Raw genomic sequence first — 21,994 nt, forward strand, 5'->3', positions numbered from 1 at the left:
GGGCGGGGGGGATGTTTCATGCCCCAGAGAGGCGGGTGGGGCGTCCATCCTGAACTCCCACTCCCTTTTTGGGGCGAGTACCTGGAAAAAGAGGAGGAGCCAGGGCCCCTTTTTAAACTGGAGGGCTGATCACCTTTAGGATGGCAAGAAGACCCCATTGCTTAGCTGGGCAGGATTGGAGCGGGTCAGAGGAAACTTTTTATTTTTTGGCTAGCCACGATGATGTCTTTCTTCTCCCCACCGGCTGGCATTGGAGGTCATCTCGCCTTCTGCATAATCCCTCTCAGCTGGTAATCTCCCCTTGACTGTTTTTTTTTGGCAGAGGGAAGCTCAGGTCTTTCCCTATATTTTTGGTACCTTTCCCTCACCTCTTCTGCTCTACCCTGGGGTGTTTTTTCTCTCTCTCCTCTCTCTTTCTCACCCTCATCTCTTTGGAATTTCTGGGTTTCCCTTTTTTTTGGAAAATAACGAAGGATGAGAAATTGAATCCTTATTTTTGGGGATAACAGTGGGTTTCCTCACTTCTGAAGTGCTTGCTGGAGGCATTCTTTGCTTAACCTCCGTTTTTTTGGGTTCCTCCTTCTCACTCCCCAAGTTTAAGGGAGTGAAAAATTAAACTTGGCTTTCCAGCTTTATTGGATTGAATGTATTGAATCCTTAGGTTTTGTTCTGGTGGTGGTTCTTGCAAGCTTTTTTTTTAGCTATAAGGGCCTGAAGAAGTAGGGAAGATTTTGTCCTGGTGAACTTTTTAACAAAGGGGAGGAAGATTTTCTGCCTCTCCATTTTTTTAAAATCACCTAACTACCCTGGGATCCTTCTCTGTAAAGTATAACTATTTTGGGTCCCCCTGACTTTTTTTAAAAAAACGTTTTTAAATCCAAAGCTTGACGTATACTTCTCTAGATAGCTGACTAAAGTCAAGCTTTGAGAGGCAATCGCAATGGCTGGTCACTTGGGTCGGGAACTAGGTCACCCTTATGCTTTTCCTGTCCAAGGCCTTATTAACAATATATCTCCTTTATCCCACCATGAAGCTACTGGGGGCTTCTTGACTGAAACCTTTAGTGGAGCGAGTGCTGGACAAGCCTTTGGATTCAGAGCCGAATACGGCCCACAAGTGGGGCTAATGGAGCCCCATCCAGGCAGTAGTGAAAACCTCCGAACTTGGTACCCCTACCCCAGCGGTGGGGATGCCTTGCCCGCCCACCGCCCGGTGGTTGTGAGGGGTCCTTATGGGGTCCCTCAATCTGGGGAGGCCTGTGAAAACCCAAGGCCGGAGATCAGGACTGAGCAAGACTATGACCAACCGGGGCCCTATTTTGTGCCCCGCCACGCTGTGCCCCTTGCTGCTGCCTGTGTCACACCTGACAGCAGTGGGGAGGCCACTTTGCCGGGCAATGAGCCCCAGCCTTCTAGTAGCCCAGCTAGCCAAGAGAAAGAGCCGCACAGCGATGACTGCAGTCCCCAGAAGGACAGAACCCAAAGCCCCGGTCAGAAGACTTTGGGAGCAGTCAAGGAAGAAGGTGGAAGCGGTGACGATGAGGTAAGGATGCTGTGACATTATGAGGTTGATGAGGGGACCCTAGCGGATAAACGGTACCAGCCAACCATTCCAGAGGACTGACTGTGTCAGTCGGTGGCACTCAAAATATTAAAGATTCATGCGGCAGGTGAAAGATTTGAGGAGTTTTATTTGGTATATAAGCTTTTGTAGACTCTTGCCCATTTCTCTGTTTTTTCCCCCCCGAAGGCTGCAGTGATGAATGGCTGTACCAAATAAAAACTTTTGTTAGAGTCTCGCAACGTTTTAAAGTTTCAGATTCTTGTAAAACGAAAGCCTTGTTTGATTTGAACCAGCCTTCTGGAGTAGTTGTTTTGGGAAGGTAGCTGTGTTGGCCTGGGCGGCTGAATATGTCTGCATCAACATTTGTTTTAAATGTGAACTTTTCTGGGTTATGATTCTCCTTTTCCATACACAAAGAATCTTGTAGCACTTTAAAAGGCAAAGCAAGCTTTCAGTGAGCTGCTGCAGTCCACAAAAATTTAAGCCAAATAAAAATTCATCTATTCTCAAAGAGGCCACGAAAGCACAGTTTGGGGTACATTGTTGCTGCAGAGGATATATAGGTGTTAAAATACCTTCCGGCAGTTCCAATCTCTTTTTAGATAACACCTCAGCAAGAGGAAATACATCCTTAGTGCTACTAATAGTTAATCTTTCCCAGGGAGCAGTTATCTTGGTCTTGAAGCAAAAACAACAATCAATGTAATATATCTTTAAAGGGCTAACAGATATTTACTTGGCATAAGCTTTTGGGCACTGCAAGCCACTATATTAGATGAATTGTGAATGGCCACTGGTCATGTCTTTCTACTCTGAAGGGTAAATTTGTTCCCTCTGCTGTATACATATGTAAAACCTGTGAATTCTGTCTGATCTGTTTAACCCCCATGATGCTGGCAATCCATGGAGGGAGATTTCTAGATTAAACCCTTGGCTCAGACAGCACTTCTCTGGAGTAGTGGCAGAGGTGGGAAAAGGTAACATTTTAAGACTATAACTCCCCAAATCTCCCTGCTGGCATGGCCAGGCTTTGCTGGAGGGTTGTAGTGCCAAATTCTGGGGGTTGTCCTGAAAAGTGCCCTTTTTCGGGCTCAGGTCTACCAAGATCTCTTGAGTAGCAAGGAAGCCAGCATGGATGAAGGAGGAGAATATTGGGTGTATACATAGGAGGCCTGAGGTCAGAGACAACCTCAAAAGTAGCCATAGGTTGCTGGTCAGTATAAATTGGGGTGTGACATCATGACATGACTGCTTTTCTGGGTTCTTTCAGACACCATTCCCAGAAACATAAATCTCAGAGCTTGCAAGAAAATTCAGAACTGCCCAGCTGGGACAGGAATGGCTAAAGTTCACCTGGGTCTTAATGCACTGCTTTTATATGAGCTAAAATCAAAATAAACTGGAAGCATCTGATGAAGCCCCATCTAAAGAAGAGATGGGGTTTTTAAAGTTTTCTTTTAAAAAGTTTTATTGACTAATTAGTATATTGGACAATTATTTTGTCACCTTCTGTGGGAGTAATAAACTATCAGACCTGTCTGACAATCAGTTTCCAGATTAAAGCAAGTGGTAACCTTAGGGAGGGTTGTGTTTCTGGTTGTGTTTCTAACCAAAAATTAGGTTTTTGGTTCATGGCTGCTGTTTGGGTTCAGTGTGGCTAATATATGGATTTTGCCGTTGAGGGAGCATCAGTTAAGAATTGAATTCATGGAGCTTCTACGGTCATCCTGTTACAGTGACAGAAGTCTCTGCACCTCTGTGCCTTTTTGGTGTCTGGATTTGGTGTCTGGATGGCATAGTTTTAGGAACAGTGGCTGCTAATAACATCAGTGCTATCATCTGTTACCTTCTATGCTTGATTTCCTTGCCCATTTCCCCATGAGCAAGAAACTCTGGAGAAGGCATCCTCACTGCATTAGCTTAGTTTGTTAGTATTCTCTCTCTCTCTTTTATTTTTTAAGTATGAGTTGTTTGTAGAGATGGGTGACAATTTTTGAAACAGGAATGATAGTGCTTTCCTAATGTCAGTGGTGCAATGTTTGTGTCTGTTTTTGTATTCTTTTAGCTATACATTGAATTCATCAGCTATTCCATTAATTCTAGCATTATTTGAAAGAACAAGCAGGTGGTTCTCTTTTTCAGATGGCTGATGGTTTCATTTCCTCTTTCATCTGCTACGGATTATTTCTAATTATTATTTATAATGTCATAAATTTCCAATGTGCTTTTGTAGAGTGACAGAATGGAAACAACTCGAGGCAGCAAGAAGGCGGGAGGTGGGCTGGAGGAGAGATTAGGGCAGGGCAATGCATGATGAGATTGACTTAAATTGTTAATATTAAGTGTAACTGTCATTATTTCAATTGCTTTAATATATTTAAGGGTGCAAAGTACATTTTAAGTGATTTCACCTTTCAGGCTTTGCAGTGGCCCTGGTGAGGCTGACCGATCCATGTGGTCTTTTTGCAAGGAAAGCCTCAGCTGTAATTTCTAAGAGCTTATCGGCACCACAGAGTTTGGTAGCTTGATACCATTTTAATTGTCGCAGCTCAGTGTTAAAGAAATCTGGGATTTACTTGGAACTATCAGCTGCAGCTCAGAGGAGGCACTAGACCTTTCTAGCAGAGAATTCTAAGGACCTTTGTTGTTGAGTGGTAGAATATACCAGATGGGCGAGATAGAAATCAAATAAAGAAATAAAAATTGATTCCATGCCACCAAGTTGTCCCCCAAATTACTGCAACCCCATGAATGACCAATCTCCAAAATGCCACATTTTCAACAACTTTGCTCAACTCTTGCACACTCAAGCCTGTGGGTTCCTTTAGGGAGTCGATCCATCTCCTATTTGATCTTCCCCTAATCCCAAGATTCAGTAGGATGGACCTTTTAAAGCAGCAACAGTATCAGACTGCTGTAACCATGTCGTGCAGATACATTTTGAGTATTTTGCTCAAGATCATCTGTTTAGCCTGGAGTTGTGCAGTCATTTAATTAAGAACTGTTTTTATTCCAAGTCTTTTTTTAAAAAAAACACCTTGTATTTCAGTGGTTGATCTACTTATGGTAGTGTGTTTCTCTTCAGTTTCTCCACTTGTACTGATTCTTAGGGATTTCAGTTTTTCAAGGTTTTTTTTTTTAAGTATATATCTTGAAAAATTTCAGTTGTCTCTTTTCCATTTGAGAAAGCTTGCTGCAACCCCACAGTTACCTGGTTGTCTTTTTGTTATACCTTTTCTAACCCTCTAGTAATCTTTTTTTTTTTAATTCCCCACTATTCCTGTGGTAACCATACATGGTCCTGTTCCCTATTTTTACCTTTATAACAGCCATAGTAGGCTTTATGTATGTATTGGGTTTTATATCCTGCCTGTCTCTCCAAAAGAGGACTCCGTATATTGTTTCTTGCACGGAGGTATCTCGCCATTTCCAATATAACTGTTGTTGATCTGTCTCAGTATGTTAGCAAAAATAAGTTCAGGGTGGGATTCATAGAACTGTAGAATAATGTGGCACTTTAGATATAAGGCATGCGTTTGTTTGTATGATGTCTGAAGAAGTGAATTTTGATCCACAAATGCTCACAATGGAGTAGCCTTTAAAATACTGCGGTATTTTGCCTTGTCCCATTTTACTTTTGCCAACATCTCACAATCTGTATGTTTAAGTCTACCAAGACAGGTACAGAGCCAGAGCTGCAGCTCACAACTACTGTACCTAGTTTTCTTGAACCCCCTCCAGTGATAGAGGTTTTTGCTATTGTTTGGTGCCATCAAGTTGGAACTGACTAATAGTGACCCTAATAGAGCTTTCAAGGTAAGATATTTAAGGAGTGGTTTTACCAGTTCCACTCCCCTTGGCCCAGTGGGGATTTGAACCCTGGTCTCCAGAGTCCTAATCTGTCACACTATCCACTACATCATAGCGGGTACCTCATTGATAGAGCTTATTTGTAGAGAATCGGGGTACCAGCAGGAGAGAGAACACCCTGGCGTAGGTGTAGTGAGCATACCTCTGAGCATGTATACCTCCATTCCTCTCTAATAGTTTCAAGAGCTGCCTTGAATTCTGGCATCCACTTTCTTAGCAATGTCTATATTGCTTATCTGTTTCCTTTTTTTTTTCATTGCACGTGAGATTTTTTTGCCTTGGGTAGTGGAAGAACTGCATTGACCTTGGATACTGTGTGTGTTTGATACACATACAAGTGTCATTTTCTGCTCTGTATTGAATTGCAAAATGTTACTGTATTGGCCCTGAACAGGGAGATGGAGTCGCCTGTTTTATGGGATGAAAGAGAAGCAAGAATTTTGGTAGAGGTTGAGACGGGGAGTGTCCAAAATGAAGCAGTAGGAAAGTGTCTGAGTGGGTGAGGGAGAGGATGGAAGCCATGTGACGTTAACTTGCAAACAACTCCTTCGATTAAAGACTGCTTTGCAATTCCAGTCTTGCACACATTCTGCAGCCTCGTGGCACAGTGGTTAAACCGCTGTACTGCAGCTAAAACTCTGCTCATGACCTGGGGTTCAAATCCCAGGTAGCCGGCTCAAGGTTGACTCAGCCTTCTATCCTTCCGAGGTCGGTAAAATGAGTACCCAGTTTGCTGGGGAGGCAATGTGTAGCCTGCATAATTAACTTGTAAACTGCCCAGAGAGTGCTTGAAGCGCTATGGGGCGGTATATAAGCAGCATGCTTTTTATTTATTTTATTTTATTTTATTTTATTTTTTTTGCTTTATAACACCCAAGAAGGGCTGCTGCCTTCATGTTCCTGCTACTGTATCTGTAAGATCTACCTTGGGGGAAAAATAGTCATTGGGATCCTACTGCATCCTTTTTTGAAACAAGAGCTATAGGTGTTGTAGCTGCGGTAGTATCTTTATAATGGGTGGTGTGCCAAGGACTGGAAGCAAGCAGATACTGTCCTTCTTTTCAGCTATAGGAGCGAGGATGATGCAGGAGACGACAGGCTGCATGATGACTGATTGGCTTATAAGTAACATGATAACAGTGTGATTGGTCAGTAATGAATCCTAATCTTATCTCTTTAAAACCCATCAAACATCTGGTTACAAGAGCAGGCAGGCTTCTGCATGTCAGATGGGCTTTGTTTCACAACTTGAACTCCCAAGATCCACCAAGCACAGGCAGGTATATATAAAGGGAAAGAACAGCACATTATAATTAGTTGTCAGTATCAGATACGAATGAGTTTGTTCATCACCTTTTAATGTAAAATTGGTTTAGAGTAGTTTGCTGTTGGAAGTTGGTGACAAACCGCTAAAAGCACTGGCTGAGAAAGAAAAGAGAAAACATCTCTTAACGTATCTGTGAAAACTATTTGTTTGCATTAAAAATTCTGTTTACATAGTTGTGGAGCCTCCAAGCAGTGAGTCAACCTAAGAAAAGGATCCCTCTGGAAGTTACCCAACTGCTGTTTAAAACAGAACTGGGTTCACAGGGGAACAAGGTAGATTTGATTTAAATCATAATTTAAATTTTAAAAAATTGGATGTTGATGATTTAAATCAGAAAATTGATTTTTTAAAATTTAGATCATGATTTAAAATGTGATTTAAATCAACTTGATTTTTAACAATTCATTAACTCCCCCCCACACACACACACATACACACTCTGCAGGAGAACAGTTGTTGCCAGAGAAGACAAGGCAACCATCTTGTGGGCTTTGTATAAAGGAGTGTAGCTGTTGGTTGAACATTAAAGGGACCCTGTTTGAAGGCAGGAGCAGTTTCACAGTGAAATCAGTTACCTGGTGATCAGCTCCTCTGGAATTTTTGAAATAAGAGGCTGAGCAGACAGGTGTCAGGGATGCTCTAGCTGTAGATGGACAGATTCTGCTCCTGGGAATACGTAGACTAGGGTGTATCAAATCTGTCACGTTAACCATCAAAATGGGTGGCTTTAAAAGGAGACTGGACTGAAAGATAAAGCTGTAAGTCACAATTTTTTAAACTGTAGCTTAATAATAATATAATATTTATTTAAATTGTGCTCTATGCCAGTACACATTCCAGTAGTCAAAAACAGTTAAAATACAACCATAACATCATTACAATGATTTAAAAAAACATACAGTAAGCAATTATCCTTCTGAGACAGATACCCATAGAACTTCTGGGTCTGGAGTAAATGTATGGAACCCATTTCATTTTATACATAATTAAAATTGTACAACTTCGGAGTATTCACAGGTTTTTGTCCAGCAATTTGTACATGAAATATGGTATAAACCATACGACTTGAGAAAGGAAATATTCATCTAGCAAACAGTTTTGCCAAATGAATTAAAAATGCCAGGGCAAAACCTACTTTCCTGGCATGTACAGCAGGATGGGCAACCTATGGCCATCTAGATGCTTTTGGAACCACCACTCCCATCATCTTTCACCAGTTATGTCAAGTGTTTGGGATGGGGGAAATGAGATTTTCTAGGTTGGGGTATCAGAGCCCTTTTGGTCGTGATGCTCAGGCTTTTTTTTGTTCATTCCTTAAGCTTCATGTTGTGGTTTTGAAGTCTTAGGGAATGAGATACTGTTGACTTGAGGATTCATTCTTATGGCCTCGAGATGTCCTTTAGACATGCTCAGAGTGCAAGTCTTCTTCATTGCCTTGGATACCCTAACACATAAGAGGAGTCAGGCTGCAGTTGTTGATAAAGGAAACATACTCTGAACATGCTCAGGCACTGTTCTGCATTAGCACTGCTCACATTCTAGGATATGCTGATGTGTGTGGCATGCTGCTCTTCAGTGTTATACACATTTCTGTGTCCTGAACCCACTTCAGTAGTGAGTGAGATGCTTTTTAACATTGGCAAGGAATCTAACGACATTGCAATCCTATAACCCACAGAAAGACAGTAAGACTTTGCAGGATTTCAGTTATTGTTCTCTCCCTCCCCATAGCCCCTTGAAACATTGGGTTGTGGAGGCCCTCTGGAGCACCATGGTGGTGTTTGAAAGGGGACTGTAGAGAGGGGAAAGCCATAAAACACTGTTATCACTTTCCACTAGCCACCAGAAGCTTTCCTTGTGTGGACAGAAAAAGTTCTTAAGCCTGAGGAGGAGATTTGGAGTGGGAGGTAACCCTTGGCCCCAGTCTTAACTCTGATCTTCTTCACAAGAATGTAATGGGAATAGAGAAAACGTCCTCCATCTTTAGCTCACTGGAGGGAAGGCGAGATAGGTAGATCTATAGACAGACAGATGTAAACAATAGAACTTAATGCCAGATTTCAAGATCATCAGGGAGATCTTTCTTTCATTCCCACCACCTTCGCAGGTGCACTTGGTGGGGACGCGGGAGAGGGTCTTCTCTGTTGCTGCTTCGAGACTTTGGAACTCCCTCCCACAAGATGCCAGACTGGCCCCATCTTTACTGTCTTTGTTAGCATGTACACACCTTTCTCTTCAGGCAAGCTTTCTCTCAATGACTGACTGTCTAGGAGACTATAAACTGGATGGTTTATATCTTGTTGCTTCTAAATCTATATTTGGTAATGCTTTTACCTAATATTTTTAATATACTGTTATTAATTCTTCTATGTATTGGAATAAATTACTGTTTTAGCTTTTAATTTTTTTTAATTATGCAAGCTGCCTTGGGTCTTTTTTTAAGGAGAAAGGCAAGGTAAAATTATTTTAAATAAATAAATAAATCTCAATGGTTTTTAGAATGAACTAAGCCTAGATATAAAGTGTGGTTCTGTTCTGTATTGTGTTGGCCCAGATATATTTTTCCAGGTGGTAGGCAAGGAACAGTTCCTAGCTGAATTACTGAATGGTATCATGGTTTCACAGCCTGAGGTAAAACAGAAAATTACACCTTTGATTTTTATCTGTGTGGCTGGGTGCTTGCTGTCCAAGGCCATCTTAAGTGATCTTGGCACTTGAGGCAGTAAATCCCACAAGCACCTTTTCTTAGCAGGAAAAAGTAGGATAATAACAATTAGCTAACAATTTGTTGGCCTTTCTCAGTGGTACTCAACTGGCCTGGGGGAGTTGTGTCTTGCTCTGCTTAATTGCCGGCCTGTCTGGAAAGCAGAGCTAAGCTAGTGATACAGCTCATCTTTTGTTCTTTCTCAATTTGTGCCAAGAGCAGTAGTTCTAGTGTTAAAGGGCTAATACATTTTTCCTCCTTCAGTTTTCTCCCTTCCTTGTGGGAAAAAAAACGGCTGTGTGACTTTTCCAGGTGGAAAACCACTCTTCTGAGTTAGAACCATAGAATCATGGAGTCAAGCGGCCTATAAGGTCATCAATTCCAACCCCTTGCTCAAGGCAGGAATCCGGATCAAAGTAGATCTGGCAGAGGGTTGTCCCATTTTTTTTCTTGAATGCCTCCAGCGTTGGAGGTCTACTTGTGTTTTGCTGTTACCTGAAGATCCATCTACTGGAACTAAGAGCAAGATGGAGGTGGATATTGTTCTACTAGAGAACTGTGGGAAAGAGACCATTAAACTCCACAAGAGGTGAACAAGAATGCACTGTACATCAAAGTCCCAACAAGTGACATACATGTTTGACTGCATATGAGGGATCTTATGATAATTTCAACCTGGGCTGGGAGAGCACCATAGACTTCTGCACAAAGAACTAGGACAACTTGGGCTAAGATCCCCGCATGGCGAGGAAGCTCATTGTGTGATCTTGTGGAAGTCACTCTCTTAGATTTGCCTATATCACAAAATTGTTGTGAGTAGAAAAATAATCAGTGTAACGGCGAAATCTCAAGCTATGGCTAGAGATGGGCTAGAAGAACAGCAATTGCAAGGCAGTTCCTGCATCTGTTTGTAGCAGAGGTGGCACAATCAGGAGAGCAGGACTACTACTACTATTCGGACCAGGGGCAAAGGTGAATGACCATATCAGTTTTTTTCAGAAGGAATGTTAAAAATGTCCAAGAAGGCAAAGTTGAATTCCTGCTGCATCCGTCTGTTGGCCCCTCTGGCCAGAACATGGTCAACTTCACTTAACAAACTGGCTCCTGATTTTTTGATCTTGCCCTCAGGAAGCAATTACTCAAGAAAGAGAGAGAGAGAGAGAGAAAGTACCCAAATAGCACCTTCCCCCCTCCAGCAGAAAACTTGGTTTCCCTTATGTTTGCAAACAAAACCAGTTTACTGCTTATCAAAGATGATGTTTTAAAAACTGAAGGGATTAGATGAGTCATAAAATGGTGCTAGTCTGTGGCAAAGACCTAATGGATTAGATTAGAACAAAGAGAGAGGGAGAGGAGGGGAGATTCAATATGGGATGGAAGACATATTGTGAGGCATATTGTGTCTGGGTGTTTTACATGCAAATGCTGAGGATTTCCAGGATTCAGAGATAATCTGTTGAATTATCTCAGAATTTATGAGCAGTCCATCCTCTGGCTATCAGTGTTTTAGAGATTCTTAGTTTCTTTAAATGCCTGGCTTGTCACAGAGTGGGAAACAGAGAACTTCAACACAGGAATTGTTCACCCCAGGTGTACTTAGTACCACTCTTGGAGGGGTGTCTCTGCTTAGGTTTGAAAGATCCCATCCTGCATCACAATTTCCAGAGCTCACCCTATTCTTCAGAGTCCTTTGGCTCTTGGTGGAGCATCTGAAAGCTCTATTATTTGGATCGCTGCAAGTCAGTTCTGACTTGACGGCGCATAACATAGAGTGGGTCTAAATAATATCCCCTTTAATATACATAAAAAGATCAAGGAGGTCATAGATATATTCAAAACATGACAGTGCTCACTTTTAATGGGTTATAACTCTCTGATTCTAGAGTTGGAGGATGAAGTCATACAAAGGGGAGTACCACAAGGCTGTGTATTCATACAAGTGCTTTTTTGTTTGTACTCCAAAAATATCTTTAGAAATGCACTTAGGTGATTCAGATAATGACATTTTTTCCATGGAGGAGTTAATCTACAGTACCTGAAGCATTACTAGCTATCACATTCAGATGGGCTGTATAAAGACTGTGCAATAAAGACACCAAAGTAAGATCTGGAATATACAGAAGGCAAGAGCAGGCAACTGAGAGGTTGCATGGAGCCTTCTGCCTCCAAAAACCTTTTTTTTCCCTTTCTCTCTTTGCTCCTTTTGAATGAAATGTTTGGTGAGCCCAAACATAAGGTCTGCACAAATTCACCAATGAATGGTTTAAAAAATGTATGTTGGTAAAAATTCTGGATGATTCTGGGAGGGCTTTTTAAGCCTTTCTGCACATGCAGTGAGATCTTCTCGATTTAAGAATATTATTTTTATTCCCTCCTGTCTCCCAAGCAACTCGGAGTAGTGTAAAAGCTTTTCTTCTGCAGGGATCAGGAAAGGGGATTGTCTTTTCTTGGGCAATTTTGTTCCAGCAGCACCCCTGGCTAGTGAAGTGCAAGCACGCAAGTTCTCAAATTGGTGCTGCTTAGCTTAATCATACCCACCCCTTCTCCTGCCCTCCTGGCTGGACCCTGCTTACTGGTGTGGACAGAAAGAGCAAAATACTCATTCTCCACTCCCTGCTGCTCACACATGGATGCACGTTTCATTTTATTATTTATACCCTGCTTTTCTGTCAAAGATAACCCAAGGTGGTTGGGACATGGATGTCATAGGTCTTTCTGGAAAGTGGTTATACTGTGCCATTGCAATAAAACTGTACCCCTGAAGGAGCTGTTTTAGATCTCCTCGAACTGTGACATGAGTTCTGGTATTCATACTGAAAACAGGCTTGAAAATAATTTTACAAGCTTTGTGCAAGGATCCGGGGCTTGGCTGGTCCAAATCTAGCCTTTAGTAATTGCTTAACAGGATACTCCTTTCCTCCCTGGTTTGATCATTAAAAGGTACTTTCTTAGCAATCCCAGGTGGCTTTGGGCCCATAACAACAACAACAATCTGCACAAGGAAAGGAGCATGGTGGTAGTGGTGGCTGGGCTACATATTTTCTCGTAGTAAAACCACTATATATGGTGGTTGTTATGTCAGTGGCCTCTATACTCAGGTAAAATGTTACCGTATTTTTCTGTCTATAAGATGCCCCCCCTTTTCTAATCCAAAATTAAGAAACCTAAGTGGGGCTTAGCAAGTGTAGGGGGAAAGGGATCAAAGCGCTGCAGGATCGCTTTGATCCCTGCTTTCCCCTCCACTTGTTTTTGTTCTCTCCTCAGCTTACCTCAGTGTATAAGATGACCCTCTATTTTTCGTCTAAAGATTTAAGACAAAAATATAGTCTTATACATGGAAAAATATGGTACTTATTGTTCCACTCTTTAGTGAAGTGCTGTGCCTGCCTTCTGAAATGATTTCTCTTTTGAGATTCAATGGGCTTCCATGGGAGTACACTGAGAACTGGAGGCTTATGTGTTTGTCCTGGCATTTTCCTGATCCCTAACTCAAAGTGGGCCTTCTTTCCCCCTGTTTTTCCCTACAGGAGAACACTACCACAGAGGAACTGGAGCAGTTCGCCAAGGAGCTGAAGCACAAAAGGATCACACTAGGTTTCACTCAAGCTGACGTTGGAATCGCCCTGGGCTTGCTGTATGGTGCGTATCCCAGAAGGGAGCTTGGGGGGGTTGGCATTGGTGTTGAGCTGGGGAGTCTGAAACCACCAACAGCATAAAATAATGTAAGCAGGGATTCAGGAGGTCAACTGTTTGCCCTGTACCTCTTCTAATCTCAACACTCCCAGCCACAGTTGTCCTGTTCTCGCTATCTGCAGTTTCAGAACTAGTGGTTTCCCCAACCTTGGGTCCTCCAGATGTTCTTAGACTAAAACTTCCCAGAAGCCTTTGCCACCAGCTTTGCTGGACAGGGTTCTTGGGGACATCTGGGGACCCAAGGTTGGGAACCAATGGATAGTAAGATAAAGGGGGCAAAGGTTAGAGCATGGGACTTTTCTTTTTAAGGAACTCACTGCATTACTTACTACTCTGGGGCAATCAGGTTATTGTGAGTACTGCTGTCCACAAAACCATTGCTTATTGCGCCGGGTGGCAGAAAAATGCATATACCGTATTTTTCTGTGTATAAGACGCCCCATGTATAAGATGCCCCCCCACTTTTCTAACCCAGTATTAAGAAATCTAAGTGGGGCTTAGCAAATGTAGGGTTAAAAGGATCAAAATGCTGCAGGATGGCTTTGTTCCCTGCTTTGTCACTTCGTGCTAAGCTCCACGTGGCTTAGCAAAAAGAGGGGGAAAGGGATCAAAGCAATTCCACGACTGCACAATTATTTTGATCCCTTTCCCCTTATACAGCCACAGGATTGCTTTGATCCTTTCCCCCTCCTTTTGCTAAGCCCCATGGGACTTAGCAAGCAGAGGGGAAAGCAGGGATCAAAGACATCCTGCAGCATTTTTCCTTTTGCTAATGCTTAGCAAGTGGAGGGGAAAGCAGGGATCAAAGCCCTGCAGGATCACGATCCCTGCTTTCCCCTCCACTTGTTTTTTCTTCCTCACCTTACTTCTGTGTATAAGATGACCCTCAATTTTTAATCTAAAGATTTTAGACAAGAGTATAGTCGTATACACGGAAAAATAAGGTAAATGCTTCTGAGGTTGCGTCTAGAATTACAAAATTGGCCAGTGAAGAATATTTTTCTCTATTTTTCAGGATTGTGGGTAAACTAACATGTTACTAGTATGGAACACAATAATTATTTTCTCAGAGCGACAATAAAAATCATGGCAATAGAGAAGTACAGTAGGATCCCCTTATCTGAAGTTTCAGTATCCATTGATTTACTTATCCATGGTCTGAAAATATTAAAAAATATAGAAAGGAAAAATCTTAGAAAAACACATTTCTAAAAATGAAGTTACCACAACTGGCTACTGGAGGGAGCCAGATATAATATGTATAGTGTTCACTGTTAAAATAAGAGTTTGCTGTAATCTGTGTTTTTCAGCATCTATGGTGGGGGCTTGGAACTGATTCCTCCACAGATATGGGGATTCTTCTGTAATATGTTGACACTGAGTTCCTTTTAAAGTGTAATGTGTGGAGTTCTGATGGAGTAAGATGACACAGTGGTCTAGTTCAGAGTAAGACAGCTTCCTGGGCTCCTGTATGCTGTTACTACGCATACGCTCTCTCCCTCTCCCTCCCTCCCCCCTCCTCTCTCATAAGATGACATATCCAAAAACTACCGAAAAATGTGCACAGCTCCCTCATTTTAGTGGCGAACGTGCTTGTGGAAAAGGGCCACATTTGAAATGTATGTACAAAATGTGAAATTTCTGTGTGGATTAAGAAAAGAAATCCGATGAGAAACCCGGATGGAAAGAACTTAAATGTAAGCCTGGGACTTTTTTGGGGAGAGGAGAATTCCCAATCCCATAAATTTGTGGAAACCCCCCCCCCCCATGTTCCCACTAGTAACTTCCCACTCATGAAGATTCCCTGCGACTCACAAGGGCGCACAGGGGGACAGGTCCTCCTACAGAGGCTGCCTCCTATCCCTTGTGAATCACAGGGAATCCTCATGACTCGCCAAAGTGCAGCCGGATGACTTTCAGAGGCGTGAAGAAATGGTTTGGGAGCAGCATGGAGGTAAGAGGACTGCTTGACCTTCTGCTGTCTGACAGCTCCCAGTCCCATAATGTGGCCTCATGAGTTTCCACTGAATCCTGGGACTGGAGATTTTTTTCCCCCTCCCCTGAAAATCCCACGAGAATCTGAGGAACTGAGTTTGACAGATTCACCTGCCCCCCCTTCAGAGTAGACCAGTAGCAGATTATGCAGTTACTCCGTCCGGCTGTTTTCTTCTAGCGTTAAGCTCATCAGGTTCCGGTCTTGGAATTCTAACCCAGTTTTTGGCTTGCTTCCTGCCACCCCACCTCATGTAGGGAAGATGTTTAGCCAGACCACCATCTGCCGCTTCGAAGCCTTGCAGCTGAGCTTCAAGAACATGTGCAAACTGAAGCCACTTCTCAAGCGTTGGTTAGAGGAGGCCGACACCAATGAAAACTTGCAAGAGGTGAGTTCCCAAGAGAGGAATGAATCGTATATCCCTCTGACTGCAGAGGAGTCTGCCTTTGGGGTGCTGAAACATATGTTAATTTATTTTGTATCAATGTATTAATATAATCTGGGCACAGTTTTCTTGCAGTTTATCACACACATAAGGACAGTTGTGTGTCATTTTGCCAGCTGTCCCATCAGATTATCCATTGTGCTGACATCACATACTGTCAGGACATGACAGTATGTGATGTATGGCCTGATAAGGCTATTTGCACAGTTACCCTCCTGCGTTCCCAAATCCCTGCAGGATTCTGGCTTTTAGTTATTTAGTAGCAGTGATGTCACTTGCAGATGGACAGTGATTAAAGAGTTTCTGTTTCAATTTCGGAATGTGCTCAGGTTCATAACATTGTGTTTGAGTCACTCTGGCACTATGGAGGCGGAGCTGTGCCACAGGATACTGGGCAATTTACAAACCATCTGTGGCTAAATAGAATCGTCCAGTTGGTGCAAAGCTGCAAAACAAATGCTTTAAAATCATTTTTTTTAAAAAGTAAAACTGCAATTGTGGAAGCTGTAGCAGAAAGATCGACAGCGGGAGCGAGGCTGAGATGAGACAGAGCAGTGGTTCCCAACCTCGATTCCACGGGTGTTCTTCGGCTGCAGTTCCCAGAAGCCTTTGTCACTAACAGTGCTGGGCAGGATTTCTGGGAGTTGCAGTCCAATAGCATCTGCGTAACCCAAAGTTGGGAACCAGCGTGGTAGAGAAAGGTTTGGTTACATGGACTGCATCTTTGAAAATCCTTCACAGCCAATGGCTGCAGTCCATAAAAGGGAATTCTTTAAATGTAGTCCCCTATCATTTCTAGCTGGCTGGATAGCTCGATGAGTTAGAGCAGAGGTGTTTGATTTTCTAAGGTGCCTGGTAGGTAAAGAGCTAGCTTGTGTGCTTTTGTGACCCGCTTTTGTGATGGGAATAAATGCTTTTAACATGTGGTTTGAGCTTTATTACAGCTGAGGGGAAAGGTGAGCAAGTTAAGGCAAAAATGATGAAGAAAAGGTGAGTTTTCAGGAGTATTTGAGCACAGTAGGTGAAGAGAGAGCAGAATTTGGAAAGGGATTTTTTTAAAAAAATTCTTGATTTATTCATTGCTTTGAGGCAGAGAGGTGATCTTTATACTTGGTGTCCTCACCAGCACTACAGAAATTATATGGAGGAATGCTCTCTGGTGGTTATTTCTGATAATGTATGTTTAGAAACAGTAGCAACAATACAATCCACTACTTCCCTTTCCTTTTTGTTTCCACATACCTCAGACTACAAAATGACATAAAACTTGTAAAGTTTCTGTCAAAATCATTCTTTAAAAGTAACTGTTGAAAGTAACTAGAAAACATTGCTCGTTATATAAAAGCTAACCTTTGAGCCATTTGTTCCATCAGTCTTGAAATATAGTTCTCCCACACTTTGTTCCCACCCAAACGTAACTGTTTATAGGCATTTTTATTACTTGTAACTTATTCCTTCCAAACTGTGGGACGAAGATGTAGCACCACATCCAGGTTTTTAAGGAGGCTGTTCCAGTGATATATGGCAGCCAAGCAGAATGGGTAAAAAATATTTTAAGGGAATAAGGCAAGTCTGTGATGGAGGGTGGTAGGTTTGAAGGGGGCTGAAGGTTATGAGGAAGTTTAATATGAAGGACAGAGAGTCTGTGCCAGAGGTTTTTGGGGCTAGAGAGCCAATTATGGCCTTGAGGGAAGGTGTTATGACCAGAGCAACAGTGACATGGACAATTTTGGCTGGAGGGTTCTGGGAAAAGGCGGGAAGACTGAGATGTGAGGGAAACAGCTCACAATTTTACTTCCAAAAATCATTTGGCTTCGTTAAGCATTCAGAAATCCCAAGCTCCAAACATTCTTTTGTTATTGTTAACTTTAGTATGAAAATCTTTAATACGAAACGTTGATTGTTATATTAAGTATGTTTTTTAAATTAAAAAAAAACCCAAACTATAGGCACTCTGCACACCAGAGCTCTTACTCCTCACAAATTCTTCCAGAGCTGGAAATCATTTTCCTGAAAAACCTCCTCAGGCTTTAAAGAACTCCTTCTGCAAAAAAAATTGCTGTCATTTTTCCCCAAAGTGTCTTGCTAAATTAAAGCAAAATACAAAATTGTGTTTCCTCTTGCTAGAGTACTCCCAAAATACAGTGGTGTCCCGCACAGCGACGATAATCCATTCTGAAAAAATCGTCGCTATACGGATTCGTCGCTATGCGGGGCAAAAAAACCCACAGGAACACATTAAAACACGTTTAAAGCGTTCCTATGGGGGAAACACTCACCTTTAAGTGAAAATCCTCCATCCGGCCACCATTTTCGCTGCCTGGTAAGCGAGGAAAGGGCACGAAAACGCTGCAGGCGGCCATTTTTTTCCGGTGGCCATTTTGGAACCGCCGATCAGCTGTTAGAAAATCGATGGGGGGAAGGGATCGTCGCAAACGCCCCATTTTCACACAGCTGATCGGCGAGGCTGCGCGATCTTAGCAAAGGCCCGCCGATCAGCTGTGCAAAAATGGGGCGTTTACGACGATCGCTTCCCCTGATCATTGCAAACGCCCCATTTTCGCACAGCTGATCGGCAGGTCTTTGCTAAGATCGCGCAGCACCGCCAATCAGCTGTGCAAAAATGGGGCGTTTGCGATGATGGGGGGGCAAGCGATCGTTACAAAGCGATTTTTCCCCATAGGGAACATCGCAATGTGATCACAAAAGCGATCGCAAAATCTTCTTTGCTATGCGGATTCATCATTAAACGGGGCACCTGTTAAGCGAGGCACCACTGTACAATACTTTCCTTTGATGCTCTGGCAGAGAAAAGGATCGAGGCAAGATGGAGATGAGTGGGAGAAGGAAAGAATTCCCAGTATATTTCAGAATACGCTGACTGAGGATCATGACTGAAGCCTCCAGTGCCACCTTGTGATGGCTATAAGCATGAAAGTTTATGAGCTCCTTTTCTCAGCCTGGTGCCCTCCAGACGTTCTAGACCTTGATGGATGAGAAATGTGTGGGGCTCAGAGATTTTTGCAGCCTTATGCTATTTGTGCACCGCAATGTCTCCAGAGTTCAAGGGATTCCTTCTCAGATAGAATTCCATACATTTCTGAGCTCGTGCTGGCAATTTACTCAACAGAAGGAAACATTTGAAGAGAGAAAATAGGCTTGGAATAATAATTATAATAATAATTTTTAAAAAGTGTTCATATGTTAACCCATGGGGGGGAAATAGGTACCTTTCACAGACATTTCTCAGGTGGCAGGGAAGCTCTTGGTCTGATAAGATTTGAGGTGAAATGAAGTATAAATTAGAGAATTTGAGTTTTGAAGTGAGAACTGGGAAGCCCTGGGGAGTTCAGGCTTGCCTGTTCCTAGTTTTTGACAGTAATGCCCATGAACACCAGCCACTGTTGGGCTTGTGAGGATGGTAGCAGGAAGACATAGTCCAGCTCCAAGTATCACCAACCAGAGTTCTCCTCCTCTGCCCAGCAACTGTGCTCCATGGAGGCAGCTGTGGTCCAAGCTCGGAAGCGCAAACGGACCAGCATTGAGGACCCTACGAAGGACGTCCTCGAGGCTTACTACCAGCGCTGTCCCAAGCCCAACCTGCAGGAGATCACTCAGCTGGCTGAGGACCTCGGAATGGAGAAAGATGTGAGTGACGCCTATCCCAGTCTTAACTTCTCCTCAGGTAACCGAAGGCACCCCTGATCCTTTAGGGGAAACCAGGGCCTCCATAAAACAGCTGATTTTAAATGTCTAATGTACAGTGGTGCCTCGCATTACAAGCGCTCCATTTTACGACGAAATCACTTTACGTCGATGTTTTTGCGATCTCAAAAGCGATCGCTTTACGATGTTTCCTATGGGGGAATTTCGCTTTGCGATGATCGGTTCCCTGCTTCGGGAACCGATCATCGCAAAGCGATGATTTTACAACAGCTGATCGGTGATTTCATAATGGCCGCCGGGTAAAAAACATGGCTCCCCGCTCCTTTCTGGGATGGATTCCTTGCTGCACAGGCAACGAAAATGGCTGCGCTATGGAGGATCTTCACTGGACGGTGAGTTTCAAGCCCATAGGAATGCATTAATCGGGTTTTAATGCGTTTCTATGGGCTTTTTAATACGTCGTTTTCGTTCTACAGCGATTTCACTACAACAAATTAACGTAGTGCGAGGCACCACTGTACTTTTTGTCACAGTGTAGGACTTAAGGAGGCAAAACGTTTTGCTTGTTAAGTCACAGCTCCGTTCAGCATGGCTGGATGCCTTGGCTAACTCGGTTCTCATGCAGCTGCACGTTGTAATTTCAGGTTTTAAGTATTCAAAGCAGAGCTGGCTTTCTAGTTCTTAAAATGTTGATTCTCACCAGACAGTGTGTGGTGTCTCAGTGTCACAAGACAGGACAAAAAAGCTTGGTGTTCTGTTTTCTTTTACAAGAGGAAAGGCAGGGCTAGAAATCAAGAAACCAATGAATGACTAAAAATCCAGACAGCTGTTTCTCCCCAGAAGCCCGCAGGGCAACACCTTCCCTTCTTCCTCCACAACAAAGCCAAATATCTGTCGAATACAGTGCCCTGTTTGCCTCAGTGGCCAAGTGAGTGCCTCAGGAGGAGGAATCACAAGCAGGGCCTTCCTCTTACATTCCCCAGTAACAGGTGTTGGGAAGCATACTGTCCTTGAACCTGGAGGTAGCATATGAGTATCATCATCACCACCACCATCAAATCTCTATCTTCACCATCTTCCATCTACTCATCTTCTCTCTCTCCTCCTCCTTCTCCTCAGTAGTTTACATGAATTGCCTCTTTCCTCCAGTGAATTGAAGGCAATGTTTGTGGCACCCCCCCACAACCCTCTATCCTGTCAACAGTGTTGTGAAATAGTTCATTCTAGGAGAGACTGACTGGCTCTGGATCACCCTGTTTATGGCTAATTGGGGGTCTAGAATCTGGATCTTCCAAATCCCAATCTAACACCCATCTCTGCGTCACACTAGCTAATGGCCACCAATAGCTTTATCCGTCGTGACAGCAATACAGCGGTGCCTCGCTAGACAGTTACCCCACATGACAGTTTTTTCGCTGGACAATGTTTGGTCCCTGCTTCGCAAACCGATTTTCACTAGACAATTTGCTTTTCACTAGACAATGATTTCACTAAACAGCGATTTCAGTGGAATGGATTATCATCGTCTAGCGAGGCACTACTGTATCTTTTGTGCCTGGTATTCAGAGGTGTCTTGAGTATTCCTGTGTATGGAGAGTCTTTCTAGTGAGGGTTGCTAGCCTAGACTGGTCACCACTGCCACAGCTTTGATTGAATCCTACAACTAGTTGACAACTGTGCAAAGCACTTCTGTCTATAAACCCTTGAATCTACTGCCATTTGATTTCATGGGTCTGATGCTTAGAGTAATGGAAGTACTCCTTATTAATACATTTCATGCCATTCAGTCCTTAAAGCCCTCCATCACACCCTTCTCTTTAAAATCATGATTTCCTTCTCCAGGTTAAGTATCTGTGAAGGCATTTAATTGCTTTTCATAGGATAGATGCTCTGTCTCTGATATATAAATTTGGTGTACCTACAGCTCTGCTATCCTTTTGGAAAAAAGGCAAACAGAGCTGTGCTTAACATTGCAAATCTGACTGTTCCGTAAAACATTTATGCACAGCGACAATGGTAAATTAGGGTCACTCTGTAACCGGGAGGAGGTCACAAGTGGGATACCCCAAGGCTCAGTCCTGGGCCTGGTGCCCTTCAATATCTTTATTAATGACTTGGCTGAGGGAGTGCAGGGAATGCTTATCAAATTTGCAGATGATACAAAATTGGGTGGAATAGCTAATACCCTAGAAGACAGAAACAAAATTCAAAATGACCTTGATAGAATGGAGAACTGGGCCAGAAGCAACAGAATGAAATTCAACAGGGATAAGTACAAAGTACTGCACTTCGGAAAAAAGAAACCTATTGCACAGTTACAAGATGGGGGATACCTGGCTCAGCAAAACTACAAGGGAGAAGGATCTTTGAATTGTCGTAGATCACAAGCTAAAAATGAGCCAATAGTGTGATGAGGCTACCAAAAAGGCAAATGCTATTTTAGGCTGCATTAATAGAAGCATAGTTTCCAAATCCCACAAGGTGCTAGTCCCTCTCTATTCAGCCCTGGTTAGGCCTCACCTTGAATGTTGTTTCCAGTTCTGGACGCCAGACTTCAAGAAGGATGCTAACAAACTGGAACAAGTTCAGAGGAGGGCGACAAGGATGATCAGGGGGCTGGAAACCAAGCCTTATAAGGAAAGGCCGAAAGACCTGGGCAAGTTTAGCCTTGAGAAAAGAAGACCGAGGGATGATATGATAGCACTTTCCAAATATTTGAAAGGTTGTCATAC

At 43.0% G+C, this 21,994-nt stretch overlaps 1 protein-coding gene across 3 annotated transcripts in view; it reads left to right on the plus strand.

Moving 5' to 3' along the window:
• The window catches only part of POU5F1 (POU class 5 homeobox 1), a 24,846-nt gene continuing 2,852 nt past the window's right edge, over positions 1-21,994 (plus strand). The window contains exons 1-5 of one of the 3 annotated variants that reach the window (XM_020778721.3): positions 201-290; positions 1,035-1,543; positions 12,993-13,104; positions 15,409-15,539; positions 19,080-19,244. In XM_020778721.3, the coding sequence (XP_020634380.2) occupies positions 1,127-1,543; positions 12,993-13,104; positions 15,409-15,539; positions 19,080-19,244 (825 nt within the window). In that variant the 5' untranslated portion in view covers positions 201-290; positions 1,035-1,126. Of the gene's footprint in view, positions 1,544-12,992; positions 13,105-15,408; positions 15,540-19,079; positions 19,282-21,994 lie in introns of all 3 variants that reach the window. The other 2 variants (XM_020778718.3, XM_020778719.3) reach the window with 2 other exon arrangements.

This window comes from Pogona vitticeps, chromosome 2 (genome assembly GCF_051106095.1).
Source record: "Pogona vitticeps strain Pit_001003342236 chromosome 2, PviZW2.1, whole genome shotgun sequence".
Taxonomy (NCBI): Eukaryota; Metazoa; Chordata; class Lepidosauria; order Squamata; family Agamidae; genus Pogona; species Pogona vitticeps.